Source organism: Pyricularia grisea, chromosome I, assembly GCF_004355905.1.
Source record: "Pyricularia grisea strain NI907 chromosome I, whole genome shotgun sequence".
NCBI classification, from domain to species: Eukaryota; Fungi; Ascomycota; class Sordariomycetes; order Magnaporthales; family Pyriculariaceae; genus Pyricularia; species Pyricularia grisea.
In genome coordinates this window covers 1986480-1999982 of record NC_044973.1, presented here as the reverse complement: position 1 = coordinate 1999982, position 13503 = coordinate 1986480, and the positions used below count along the sequence as shown (strand labels likewise).

Here is a 13503-nt window from a genome sequence, read left to right as displayed (position 1 = left end):
AGTCTGGGCAGGCAGGCAGTCGGCCCAATGTGCGGATTCTGCTTGTTGGGTCTTGGTGTTGCCCAACCATTAAACACGTCCCACTAAGGCGGGTTTAGGCATTGCATTGCAGTGGCTTGCAGGGATCAAAGCTTCCCTCATTCGGGTTTGCACAGCAATTGTGATCACACGCACAATGCGGCATTCTTGGGCATGGATTTTCAATCAAAGGTATTTGAACCCCCATCATAAATGGGTGTAAACCTTCACATGTCGAGGAAGCGGGAGCATGGGTTAGTGTGGGATTTTTTTTCTCAATTTGAAGAATCTCTATAATGTCATCATGTGCTCTATGAGTTGCAGGTGAACTGAGTTCGCTAAGTTAGGTTGAGAGGCCATTCAACAGCTGGCACTTTAGCGCTAATGAAAGACTTTGCGCCACCCATCAATGCCGCAACGCGAAAAAGGTACATAGTGTTGGCAGATGAGTGACACAAACAAAAACAACAAGCTGGCATGTAAGGGCAGAAGGATTAAAATTAAAATCGAAATCGAACAAGAAAATGGTAATTAAGAAAGACAACAAAATTGCAAGGCTCAGGACGCAAATATCGACCTGGCTAAATGTACTCGAAAGATTGTATAATGGATCTGTCTGAAAACAGAATGAAAAACACTTACATGGTAGAATGGATGTACTGACACGCTGTAATAATAAAAGACGACGAACAAAACCCAAAGGGTTGGGCACTTGAGAAACAAGATAAACCCCCCCCAGCAGCCAATATGCAAATACCTCATAGAAACCAAGTTCATGCCTCGTGAACAACGTCAGTCCCTTTCCATACACACGAGGACAGTAAAAAGAACGGCCAGCCGCTTAGCAGACTTGGAGATAGTTGCTAGGTACCAAGCCGACTTGTCCATCGCCGCCGTGCACCTCGGCCTCCCACCAACCATCGTCCTGGTGCCTCAGCACTGCGAGGACGTCACCTTTAGCAAAGCCAAGCTCCTCCGGAATTGCAGCCTGATACATGTATGAAGCTCGAGCTTTAATTTTGTACGTTAGATCGTTTTCTTTTAACTTGGCCAGACAAGGTATGCCGGGAATGTGACAGAGGGGTTTATGATTCAACTTACCAAAATGCAAAATTGGACGACCGTCTCTGGTATACTGGCGGCTCGTGTCCGCAACGCTCTTGCTTCTCGTTCTCTGCACAGGGCCTGCGCCCTCATAAAGATTCAAACCTCGAGACCCTGTAGCAGTACCAGGCCGCCCGTTCCTACCGCGTTGCGATCCTCCATACTGCGAACCTCCATACTGAGACCCTGCATACTGAGACCCTGCATACCCATCGTCCGGAACCGGGGCCAGCTGCACCGACATGTCGGCCTGTTGTACATGACTGCTGTTAGGCCTTGAGGAGTACTCGCCCCTGAATGGCGCTGGTGACGCTGAACGAGCCATATCGGCGCGTGGGGAGTTCTGTCGCTGATAATAACCCTGGTCGGATCCCCGATGTTGCTGCGTCCTGCTTGGAGTGTATGAACCAGTCCTTTGATGATGACGCTCACTGGCTGCGTATGGATTCGGCGAGGCTGACCGATAGCTTCGCTGTTGGTCAGAGAGAGTTGGCGGGCGTGGTGACGTACTACGCGTAGGAGCAGGAGAGGCTGTACGCGGCATTTGAGAGGGAGACGCTGTACGATGATTGTGTGCTGGGGAGGCCGTACGCGGCATGTCTGCCCCGCGGGTCGCAGGGCGCGAGGGGGATGCATATGCCCCTGTTGAGGGTTGGGGTGGGGGCTGATTAAACATGCTGCGTGTTTGGGTGACAAACTTCTGGGATGTCTCTTTCATGGCCCTCGAGGTCACTGCTGCGGCAGGGACGCCCAATCTCTGAACTTGTTGGTCATACGATGGCGGCGGTGTGCCCCTGATGCCTGACGAGACCGCATCGTTGGCCCGGGCGTTTGCAACAGAGCGAGATACTGGCGGCTGGGTACCGGGAGCTGGTGTGGCAATGCCGTGGTAGCGATCTGCTGACATGCGCACTGAAGATACCTTCCCTACGCTACCCGTGACCCCCTTTAGTTCTGCGAGTGCCAGTGCAATAGGGTCATCATCTGGAGCCGGAGCAGCTGCTGCCTCTTTCTGCTGCCTAGTTGGTGTAGACACAGCAAAAACATTCTGACCAACATTGAGGGCAAGGCTGGCGTTGGCGTCGATGGGGTCTGGGCTTGGGGACCTCGGGTTTGATGCCATTGGAGGCTCGGCCGCAGCTCCACCATATGTGGAATGGCCACGAGATGCAGGTGCTTGGGAGGAGTGCCATGTGTTCCTGAAAGAAGCCGGTTGCTGGCTCTCCTTGTTGCTCTTTCGGCGGAAAGGACTATGGTGTTGGAAAAAGCCACTCTTCTTCTTCATCACACCCCTATCTGAAGCTGGTGGCTCTTGTTTCACTGGGGATGTTTTGCCACTAGGAGGCTCTATGCTGGACATGGAAGTCGGATTGGAATAGTCACTGTGACCATCGCCATCTCGGCTTGAAGGTCGCACAGAACTGACCTGTGAGCCCATGTGTGAACCTATCTGTGATCCAAGCTGCGAGTCTACCTGCGAACCTAGATCAGAGCCGCCCGGCTTTGTCCGGCAAAGCATTGTCATGCCGTCCATGGGATAAGGATCGTGCGGCACTGGCGCAAACTCGTTGGGATCGTACTTCTGCTCAGGTGGTGGCTGGTGCTTGATTTGTCTGGTATGTCTCTCGACTGGTGCCGGCGCAAACTCATTGGAATCGTATTTTTGTTCAGGTGGCGGCTGGTTCTTAATTTGCCTGCTCTGTCTCTCAGTTGGGGTCGACGCAGGTTGTGGCACCTTCTGGGGAAGCTTTTGAGGTGTCACGGTTTGCTCCCTGCTCGTCGGCGTTCCTGGATCTCGGTGGGCAAGCTCCCGTGCGAGGGCACTGTTGGGGTCATGATGCGATTCAAAAGTTGATGGCTGTGGCGACGAGGAGCGGTAAGCAGGATTGATGCTCCGGGGAAATTGTGCCACCGAGTAATTCTCATCGTCTGATGCCTCCGACTGAGAATCAACATCGCCTCGACAGAAGTTGATGTATTTTGGCGGGTCCGGAATCTCTTGGCCAGTTCCACGCTCCCCGATAAAGGTCATGATGTCCTTCTCCACATCGAGTTTCTCAAGAGATAGTCTTATCTTCTCGCATGAGGCATCGTCGCTGACGCAAACTGTGGATGCAATGTTGGCAAAGGTCCATAGACTGCTCTTGGTGAAGTCGAGACGCTCCTCTTCCAGGTCCTGAAACTTGTCTGCAGCTCCTTTCCACTCCCGGTTCCAGCGGGCTGTGGTGTCCTCGAGGACTTTGACTGCATTTTCGTACTCGGTGTTGGAGGTTGCTAGGCTAATCTGAGTCTTCTCCAGTTTGGCTTTGTTTTTCCGCTCCTCCTGGCCCATCACCATGTGGCCCTGTGCAAGATAGCCTTTAATTTTGAGGCATTCTTGCTCGTATTTATCACGAGTCTGCCGTGGAGAAGTGCTGTCAGTCAAGTTTATTGTATTAGTGGCAACCATCTTCGCCTTCCAGTGCGTACCTTGTTTACGTGCTGTGTCTGCTGTATTTTCAGCTTCAGGAGCTTCTCAATGCCGTTCTGTACGATCTTTCGTCGCTCCTTCATTGCTCCAGCAAAAGCAGCTAATGGCTCCTCCAGCTCACTCCTCATCTGGGCGGCGTTGCTCTGGTGTTGCTTCCCCATGGACTCGAGCTCTCCTCGTACCGTATCAAGCGAGTTCTTTAGACTGCCCATTTCTTGCGACCCCAACGGTTTCCGACATAGAGAGAGAAGTTTTTTTGAATACTCTTCTTCGATCGAGGCACGGGCTGTAGCAATGAATACCAATGAACTGTCAATTATGGCCCTGTTTGGTGCGCACGGTAGCCGCAATGGATGCCTTACCATTGTAGAACGATCGTAGCTCATCGCATGTTTGTTTGGCGCCATGCATACGCTCGAGAAGTGGGCCTACACCTGCGTCTTCTTTGCCCCAGAAGTTGTTGGCAACTAATCACGATTTCTTGTCAGCGGGACTTCTGCGACTATACCAAGGGCAAAACTGTATTGACCAAAGACGCACAAGACAAGGCCACAGTTGGCCCATCATTCGTTGCTGCCGGCATAGTACCAGCAGCGCAAGTCAAAGGCGAGAGAAGAGACTTCACCACTGGTGGTGCTTGTCGTGTGGCCTCAATTAATACTCCGTCGTCTGCGGAAGAATGCTAGGTTTCTCGGTGAAATGAAAACCCCTCTTCTAGGAGGAGTTTTCCGCTGTCGTGGTCGAAAATAATGTTTTAGGAATTTCGGTAAGTTAATTGATGTTTAAAACTATGAGGTGCGTAGTAATTTGGACTGCCGTTCATTAATGTGCAAGACAATGACCAAAGTATGTAAAGATGCGGTGGGTAAAGGCTTTCAGTTCTGGAGTGATGGAGTAAATCATTCCAGTCGCTTTGGGAACTTCAGCTTGGGGTGTTGACCGGGCAACGACCGCACCTCCGCATGGACGACAGGGGTCACCACCCGTTGCCTCCACCAACCGCCCGTCGACGTCAACCGACCAACTTGCGATTTTTTTGGCCTGTCAGAGCAGGCTGTAGCTAGTGTAATTCCGTAGTACCCTACAATCGACCTGGGAAACGCACGGGGCTGGAAACTTTCTTTCAATTACTCTCTGCATACATTGATTGAATTGGAGAGGACCTTAGCTCTGATTGAAGTGTTCCAATGGACGGCTCTTCCAAAGAATGATACAACAACACATTAATAGATGCAAACAGCGTGGGCTACCTGCGCTTTCTGGAAGCTCCTCTGCTGCCTATTGTGTTGTCAAGTCATTGTTGCGGCTCAAGCCCACCAATATTCCCTTCGATCCCTGATCAGAAAGATCCTTACCTAAATTGTTACTTAGGCATGCAGGGGATCACGTATTCCGTCTTGCCTTGGCTAGCGTACCTAAGTCTCCGGACTCTTTTTTGGGGGCTGACTTAACAGACGCTGTGTGGAGAAATCACTCTATACCACCGGCGTGCCCCAGCAACCGAGGCCCCCATCATTTACTACTGATAACGAAGACTTGACAGATCAATATTTGGAGGGTTAGGGTATGCAAAACGTGAACCAGCGGGCCCACCCAAACCTTGGTCGGACTAAGTCAATCGGCACGGACCACCGTACCGGGCAAGGCTTTCGAACGGACGAGTGACAATTTGGCATTCCGTTCTTGCGCCGTGGGAAAAAGGCTAGTAGCATCGTCCAACTTCAAAGCTGCCCACCGTGAACCAAAACCACCAGCAGCTACCCAATCACACACATATGCGCCGACGCCTATTCGAATCATCAATCTTTGATACTGCCATCAACTTGATCGGTTCCTGGATTTCACGTCGCTGAGTCGCCCTGGCGGATCTGGCATCTCGACACGTCACAAACCCTTGCCATTACCCTACCTGCCTACGTTAGGTCGCCCAAACCTTTCCCCTCCAGTCAGCCCACTCATTCGATGCTCTGAGTCGATCTCGACCGGCCGTTCGTCTACTTTCAAGCTCAAGCGCAGTATCTTTTACCTTTAGAGGCTGCTTTCGACGCCCGTCTCCAGGTGCAGCGCCGACCCGCAAGCTGTCCTTCGTCCATGCCGCCCAGGCTACCGTAGCGCAGCTCGGCGGTCATCTTGCTACCTCACCTCACCAGCAAGGGGCTCTATCGTGTAGGGGATAGACGCTCCAACCTCTGCCGACCTACACCCACAACCAGATCCTCATGGGCCCCCCGCCGCCCAGGACAGGAACGTTCTCGCCGAATAATCCCCAGGCGCTGCAGACCGGCAGCAGCCACTCGCCCCATCCCTCGCTGACAGGCGGTCTCAGTGCTGGTGCAAGCCCAAGTACCAGTAGCCCCACTGGGACCAGCGTGAGCAAGATCAGTATAGCTCAAGTATATCTACTCTTGAGCACAATTAAAGAGGACAAGGACGATCCCAACAAGTGGGACCTTCATACGGAGCAGTTGAGAAAGGTGAGTTTCATTGGGCTGCTAAGCTGTCTTGGGTTTCTTGCTCGAACGGGGCGATAAGCACTCGGTTATAAACCCAACCAACCCACTTGATGCTAACCACCAACGCGCGCTTGCTCTGCAGCTCATCGATGACAACGGCATGGAAGTATTTACTCGATATTTCGCCCGTCTGGTAGCAGGCAATGCTTCCCAAATCTTTCCGGGAATTTCCCGGCCGGGCAGCAATGCCGGCAATATCCACATTCTCGCGGGAGAGATGCGCAAGATAGCACATGAACCAGAACAGGCTCACAAGATTGCCGAATCCATCGAGCAAGGGACGGAAGATATCTTCCGAGACTTTGATCTATCAACGTTCATGGAGCACTTCAAGTTGGATCCCCTGGAAAAGACCATTCTCGCGCTTGCGTTCAAGCTTGGGACTCGTTCCGACCTCAGGACCAAGGGTGAGTAACGATGCCGGACACTCTTGCTCCGTTTTGCGCAGCCCCTCTGGAACTCTGCTAACTAAACCATCAGCCGACGCGATTCTATCGACAAACTACCCGACATTTCTCAACATTCTCTCAAGACCTACTGGGGAACATGCTGACCTGTCACCATCATTTATCTCACTGATTATTGATCGATTCATTCAAGAGCACCCGCCGACTTTCACAACCCAAGCCAAGTCTGAACTGATTCTGAAAGTTAGCACAAGATTTGCACAGGCAGACCAAACACCCCCGCCTGAGGTCATGGCTGCACTCGATCTCCTTCGTATCCTTGGCGACAAGTCTGCCAACGCTTTAACCATGTACATCAAGAAGACCGGTGCAGAGTTTACGCGCGATCCCGATGTATGCCTCAAATATCTGCAGAACAGGCCGTCCAATGCGCCCCTTGGCGAAGAGCTTGTGGCCAACTCGTTGATGTACACAACCATCAGCCAGGCACCCAAACACAACCCTGCTGTTCTCGTCAGGGCTTTGCGGCAGGTTGTTAGTTCTACCTTCAGATGGCAGGCTGTTGTATCGTGCTTCGATCACTGCGACTCGCGCGTGTCGTCTGAGCAGTTTCTCCGACTTTTCAATGCCCTGGTCCCTGTGGCCCAGGAGGATACTTCCTTCGATATACAACAACTTTGGGGAGGGAACTGGGAGAACACAGAGGCGCAGCTGTCATTCATCTGTGCGCTCACTTCTCTCGGACCTGAACAGCTAGATATTACCAGCGTCCCGGGTGTTCAAACTACCTTGACCCTCGATGCTTATTCGCAATCTGCACCAGCTGTTCGCGAAAGGGCATCAGTGGCGGTCAAGCACCCTCTGGTATCCATGGCTGCCATACTAGCAATCTTCCACGTGGCCCTTAAGTCGACTCCTGCCTCCGATACGCCCGAGGCAAAGCGTCTCTTTCAGCAAGTGGTTGTGCCCAACCTGGATATCTTCGTAGTGTCCGCCTTCAACGTCCCCAAACCCTGGCCTGGGGTGACGGACGAGACCCTTACTACGCTTTTTGACAATTTCCTTTACGAGAGGTCTCCATGGTACGATTTTGTGCTGGACAGTCTGTGGAGGAAGGACAGTGCATGGGTCAGGCAACGACTTGTCGACGCCCATGCTTTGCGTCCTCATGAACTTCCATATATCTTCAAACATGCCGTGAACCACCGGTGGATTGACCAGCTTGTGTCAATGACTACTGGGTTCGGTCTCGACCTGGCCGCCATGGCGCATGCTGAAGGGCGGGTCGACTTCGCAGAGTTGGCTAGGAATTCGGGTGAACGACAACAAGACCTGGCGCGGTATCTGCTTCAGTTCCTGGCGATCAAGGCTGAACAGGAGCTCAAGTTCCAGAGGCAACCCGATGGAAATGTTCCAATCAGGACGACAACTCCACTGCGAGTCAAAACAGTCTATGTTCTACTAAGCATGCTATCGGATTTCCTGCCCAAGCACCAGCCTATACCAGAACTGATCAGAGTTCAACGAACCTGTATCACTGTCTACCCACGGTTGATCAACTACGGAGGCGATTTCGACGACATCATCGATGCCAATGGCAGGGAGGGTAATGCCCTTCCACCTGCGGCCAATGCCAAGATGGAGCTGCACTATAAGAAGATGTACAGCGATGAAGTCGAGGTCCGAGAAATCGTTCAAGTCTTGGAGAATTACAAACGTTCCCGGGACTCTCTCGATCAAGATATCTTCGCATGTATGATACACGGCTTGTTTGATGAGTACATTCACTTCGCCGGTTATCCTCTGGAAGCTCTCGCCACGACCGCAGTCTTGTTCGGCGGCATAATCGCGCAGAAGCTCATAGCCGACATCCCACTCGAGGTTGGACTCGGCATGATCTTACAGGCCGTGCAGGAGAACACCCCCAATGAGGCCATGTACAAATTCGGACTGCAGGCTTTGATGCAGCTTTTTGGAAGGCTAAAAGAGTGGCCCGGATTCTGCGCACAGCTACTACAGGTTCCTGGCCTACAGGGCACAGAAGCTTGGAAAAAGGCCGAGGATGTCATCCGCACCCAGGAGGAGTCAATGGCCACTACTCGGAACGGCGGCGATGCATTGACTAACGGCAATGCAGAGGAAGGCGGCGACAATGAGCACCATCCACCTCCATTCACCGCCATCAACGTTGATAGACGCCCGGCCGACGCAGGCTTCGAAGACCCCGACGATGACACTCAAGGCAAGATTCAGTTTGTGCTCAACAATATCACGGAGAACACACTTCAGGCGATGTTCAAGGAGTTGGCAGAGATGCTGGAACGGGGACACAAGCAGTGGTTTGCCAGCCATCTGGTTGAGGAAAGAGCCAAGATGCAGCCCAACTACCACGATGTCTACTTGAAACTGGTGGAACAGTTCGGTGATAAGTCTCTGTGGGCGGAAGTACTCAGAGAGACTTACATCAGTGTCTCCCGCATACTCAACGCCGAGGCTACCGCGCACAACTCTACTGATCGGATGCATCTGAAGAACCTTGGCGGGTGGCTAGGACTACTGACTTTGGCCAGAGACAAGCCAATCAAGCACAAGAATATTGCCTTCAAGCAGCTACTTATGGAGGCTCACGACACCAAAAGACTCCTCGTCGTTATTCCCTTCGTGTGCAAGGTACTCATTCAAGGCAAGAAGTCGACTGTCTTCCAAAAGCAAAACCCTTGGTTGATGGACATTATACATCTCCTGATCGAGCTCTATCACAATGCCGAATTAAAGCTCAACTTGAAGTTTGAGATTGAGGTACTGTGCAAAGGATTGGAGCTTGACCACAAGAGCATCGAACCCTCTGGCGAGCTACTCAACCGTGTCATGGCCGAGGATGCGGTGGATCTACTGCCTGCCGACACACTTGAGCCATTCGAGAACCTCTCCCTCAATGGCTTGGCCCCAGGTGTTGGAAGTGGCCTTTCGCCGCATGCAGTTGCTCCGTCAATCCCAGATCTCACTCCATTCCTCCAAATTCCTCCAGTCAACGAGATGGTGGTGAGCCACGAGAGAATGACTCAGATTACGAATCAGGCAATCACCAAGGCACTCAGCGACATAATAGGCCCTGTTGTCGACAGGTCTGTCACAATCGCCGCCATCTCTACTCAGCAAATGATCCACAAAGACTTCGGCACCGAGCCAGACGAGAACCGTGTTCGAACCTCTGCCATCAACATGGTCAAGGCAACTGCTGGGAGCTTGGCCCTGGTTACGTCCCGGGAGCCTCTCCGCGTCAACATTGGAAACTATATGCGAAGCCTTTCTAGCGATCTACCTCAGGGGCTACCGGAGGGCAACATCCACATGGCCGTGAACATGAACTTGGACCTTGCCTCGCGGGAAATTGAGAAGGCAGCCGAGGAGCGTGCTGTGCCCGAGATCGAGGAAATGCTGGAGCTGGAGCTGGAGGCCAGAAGGAGACATCGTGCCACAAGGCCTAACGAGCCCTATGTCGACGCTGGACTGAGTAGGTGGGCTTGGACCATACCAAACCCTTACAAGCTATCGCCCAACATGTCTGGCCTGAACCCAGAGCAGATGGCCATCTACGAGAATTTTGCTCGACAGCAGCCTCGTACGACAGCAGCATCTGCGCCGCCGGCGCATGCGCCCTCCCAGTCGGATGCTTCAAGGTCTCTTGCAAACGAGGTACTTCAAGATCAGTACAACTCGGTGCCTACCCTGCCAACTCCTGCAGAGACACCTGCAATTCCCCCGATGGGATCACAGCAGATTGGTCCGTACTCATCACAGCAGCATTCTTCCAACATGGTTAACGGGAGGCAGCATGGCCTTAACCTCGACGCTCGTGCACTTGCCGAGAGGGTCCAGAAGTTCCTCTTGGAGCTGCAAAGGGTGGCCATGGATGCCGAAGAGGAGCATTTCTCGGAGCTTCCTCGCCCGCATCAAATCCTGGATATTGTGGATGCCTTGGTCCAGCTCCTTATCAAGGCCCAGCAAGCTTCCGAGGACTTGAGCGTATACGCAGCTGAATTGATTTCACAGAGCCTTTTCAGCAACCCGGTAGAGAAGAGTCTTGTGACCGAAACATTTGTGCACGTGCTCAACACATTACGGAAAATCGCATCGCCGGCTCTAAACCTGAGAGTCACCAACTTCTTCCAGCAGCAGACCGGGGAGCATTTGCGGAACCTGACACTCATCTCTAGCTTGGTGAACACAGACCTTTTGAACTGGCGTCATGTGGACAATGCTATGGCCGCAGCCATTAAGGAGAGGAAGAGCGGCTCTATCGAGTTCTTGGAAAAGGTCATGGACCTCACAGTGTTCAACGACACGCCCGTACTTCTGTTTGTTGAATTTGTACACAGTCTCGATGAAGCTTGGACCTGGATCCAGGAAGACAGCGAGCTTGCCGAAGGCAAGAGCCTGCAGGACAAGGTTCTGGCACCTGCCAATGAACCTCGTCCAGGACTGAGCGATGATGACCTCGCATCCCTTCGGCAAGATCAGATGGAGTATGTTTTCGAGGAATGGGTCAGACTCTTCACAAACCCTTGGGCATCCGAGAAGTTTGGCTTCATCTTTGTCCAACAGATGTACGGCAGGGGTGTCATTTCGTCCAAGGACGATATCGCGACTTTCACTCGCATAGCAATGGAAAAATCGGTCGACATTTGCGAGCTCAATGCCCATGCCGGCGGTAGCGTCTCGGATGGATACCTGGGCGTCGACTCTCTGAGCAGACTTGTCAACACTCTCATGAAGCTACCTGTGGAGAACCCTTCGAGTGGTCAGGTATCCCGATTGGCAGTACTAGAATGTGCCTTATCGGTTTCTGTTCTGCTCGCAAATCACCACCACATGACCCGTGGCGAGCTTTTCAACCAGAGGGTGTTCTTCCGTTTCTTCTCGGTCTTGCTCCACGAGATCGGATCCATGGAGAACGTCCTTTCGGAAGAGGAGCGTCACGACATCACCTTGCTCTTTGCCAGGCGCCTGGATGACCTCGGACCCTCCGTCATGCCTGGATTCGTATATGCTTGGGTCTCCCTTTTGCAGCACAAGGAGTTCCTCCCCTTCATCTTCAAGGTTCCTGGAAATGCAGGGTGGCCATTGTTTACGAGGCTGTTGACGCAGCTGCTGAGCTTCATCGGCGAGCAGCTCAAGGCTCTGAATGTCTCCAACTTGGCTAAGGATCTCTACAGGGGAACCCTCAAGTTCATGCTCGTCCTCCAACATGACTTCCCGGACTATCTGGCAGCGAACTACATAGAGATCTGCCGCAGCATTCCTCCCCACTGCACCCAGCTTACCAACATGGTCCTCGTTGCGACCCCGAACACGCACTCTAAGATGCCCGATCCTCTCCACTCCGGTGTTCAGGTTGACAGAATCGACGAATCACGGGAGCCGCCGGTCACCATGGAGGATCCGACTGAATTCTTGCGCCAGGCAGGGCTGCAAGGGGTTCTTGACCAGTGTCTCCAGTCTGGCCCATCAGAGGATGCTATTGCACATATCACGCATGCCATCAATCGTCCGGAGACCAGGTACACCATCTATGGCAACGTTCCGCTGTCGGTTAATCTCGCAGTCATCGAGGCTGTAGTGGCCTACCTTGGGTTACATGCCGTGCTTAGAGTACAAAAGGGAGGGCAACCATTCATATCCAAGGCCTCGGACATCTCGACGCTTTCGATCCTCGTCCATGAACTTTCGCCTGAGGGTCGCTATTTTGTCCTCAGCAATGTGGTCCACCGCTTGCGCTACGCCAACGCACACACCACATTCTTCAGTCAGGCCCTCCTCGAGATCTTTGGTACCGACATGGCGGATACTGAAGAGACTGAGATTAGGCAGCAAATCTGTCGCATTCTGCTGGAGCGTCTTGTGGGATTCTTCCCCCAGCCTTGGGGCCTGCTTGTGACTGTCGCCGAACTTATCAAGAACGACAAGTACCAATTTTTCGAACTCCCATTCATCAAGTCGTCTCCTGATGTAAGTTTCCCTTCATGTTCAATGCTCAGGGTGCTTTTTATCATGATTTTTATTCGGCGCAACTTCATTCTAACGCAGTGTTACCTATATAGGTCGCCGAGCGCTTTGTCACTATTTTGGCATCGCGCAGAGATTTTGCCATGTAAACTCGAGGCAAAATTAACTGGTCAACTCGGCCTTGCAGCTGCAATGCTGACTCCTTTGATGGTACAACTCATGACCATTACGACTTGTTGTGGCCTGTGATGGTTACATATGCAAGCGTTTCACATAAAGTGTCTGATTGGTCTCCGGACAAAAAAAAAGCAGTCATGAGAGGACGGTGGCCTCTTGGTATTTATTATTTTTTATTCTTCATTCTGTTCTTCGGGGAAAAGACGAGCGACGAAGGCCTGTGCGACGAGACATGCTTCCCTATTCTTGTTCATCGGGTTACGATACTTGAGCAACGAAACGCTCTCTTTACCACACCACGCAAGCGCGATATATGCCGTGTGTTGATAAGGGTAGGGACTGGTGATGGGCAGGGCAGAGAAGCGCATTTGCAATAAAAACAAAAGAAGGGACATGGTTCCGGTTTTTTTTTCATTCGTTTTATTACAGCTTAGAGAGGGGATCAGGACCAGGTCGGTCTTTGGGCAAAGTCGACGCTGGATCCATGCCAACTTTCAGTCCACAACACGTTGCATCCTCGAGGACACTACCTTACCCTTCAGGCACCGCAGATAAATGTATTCAATGTAGTATAATATATGGATGGCATGGGCGTGGGTCGGGATCAATATGAGAAATGTATGAGCTCTCGTTTTTTTTCTCTTTTTTTTTTTTCTCTTTTGGAGTGATGCTCAACCATCGTGGTGGTGCACCATAGTCTTGATCTGAATAGAGGTTGGGTGGCTAGTTATTCTCGCTCACTGTCTTGATGAAGATAAGGTAGTTTATGTGAGAATGGTTGTTTCTTTGATGGATTAGGTTCTTCGTT

The 13503-nt window shown here is 52.1% G+C and overlaps 2 protein-coding genes across 2 annotated transcripts; one reads left to right on the top strand and one right to left on the bottom strand.

Annotated features, from left to right (window-relative positions):
* Positions 1–756: 756 nt before the first annotated feature.
* PgNI_05627 (uncharacterized protein) lies at positions 757–4405 on the bottom strand. Its single transcript, XM_031125658.1, has 5 exons — positions 4133–4405; positions 3955–4059; positions 3592–3878; positions 1120–3520; positions 757–1029 (listed from the first exon to the last, which is right to left on the bottom strand). The coding sequence occupies exons 1-5, from the start codon at positions 4173–4175 to the stop codon at positions 860–862; spliced, it is 3006 nt and encodes a 1001-aa protein (XP_030982497.1). The 5' UTR covers positions 4176–4405; the 3' UTR covers positions 757–859.
* A 927-nt stretch (positions 4406–5332) lies between these two features.
* PgNI_05626 (uncharacterized protein) lies at positions 5333–13446 on the top strand. Its single transcript, XM_031125657.1, has 4 exons — positions 5333–6066; positions 6188–6512; positions 6586–12521; positions 12614–13446. Exons 1-4 carry the CDS (start codon positions 5812–5814, stop codon positions 12665–12667), a joined length of 6570 nt encoding a protein of 2189 aa, XP_030982496.1. The 5' UTR covers positions 5333–5811; the 3' UTR covers positions 12668–13446.
* The last annotated feature ends 57 nt before the right edge of the window (positions 13447–13503 follow it).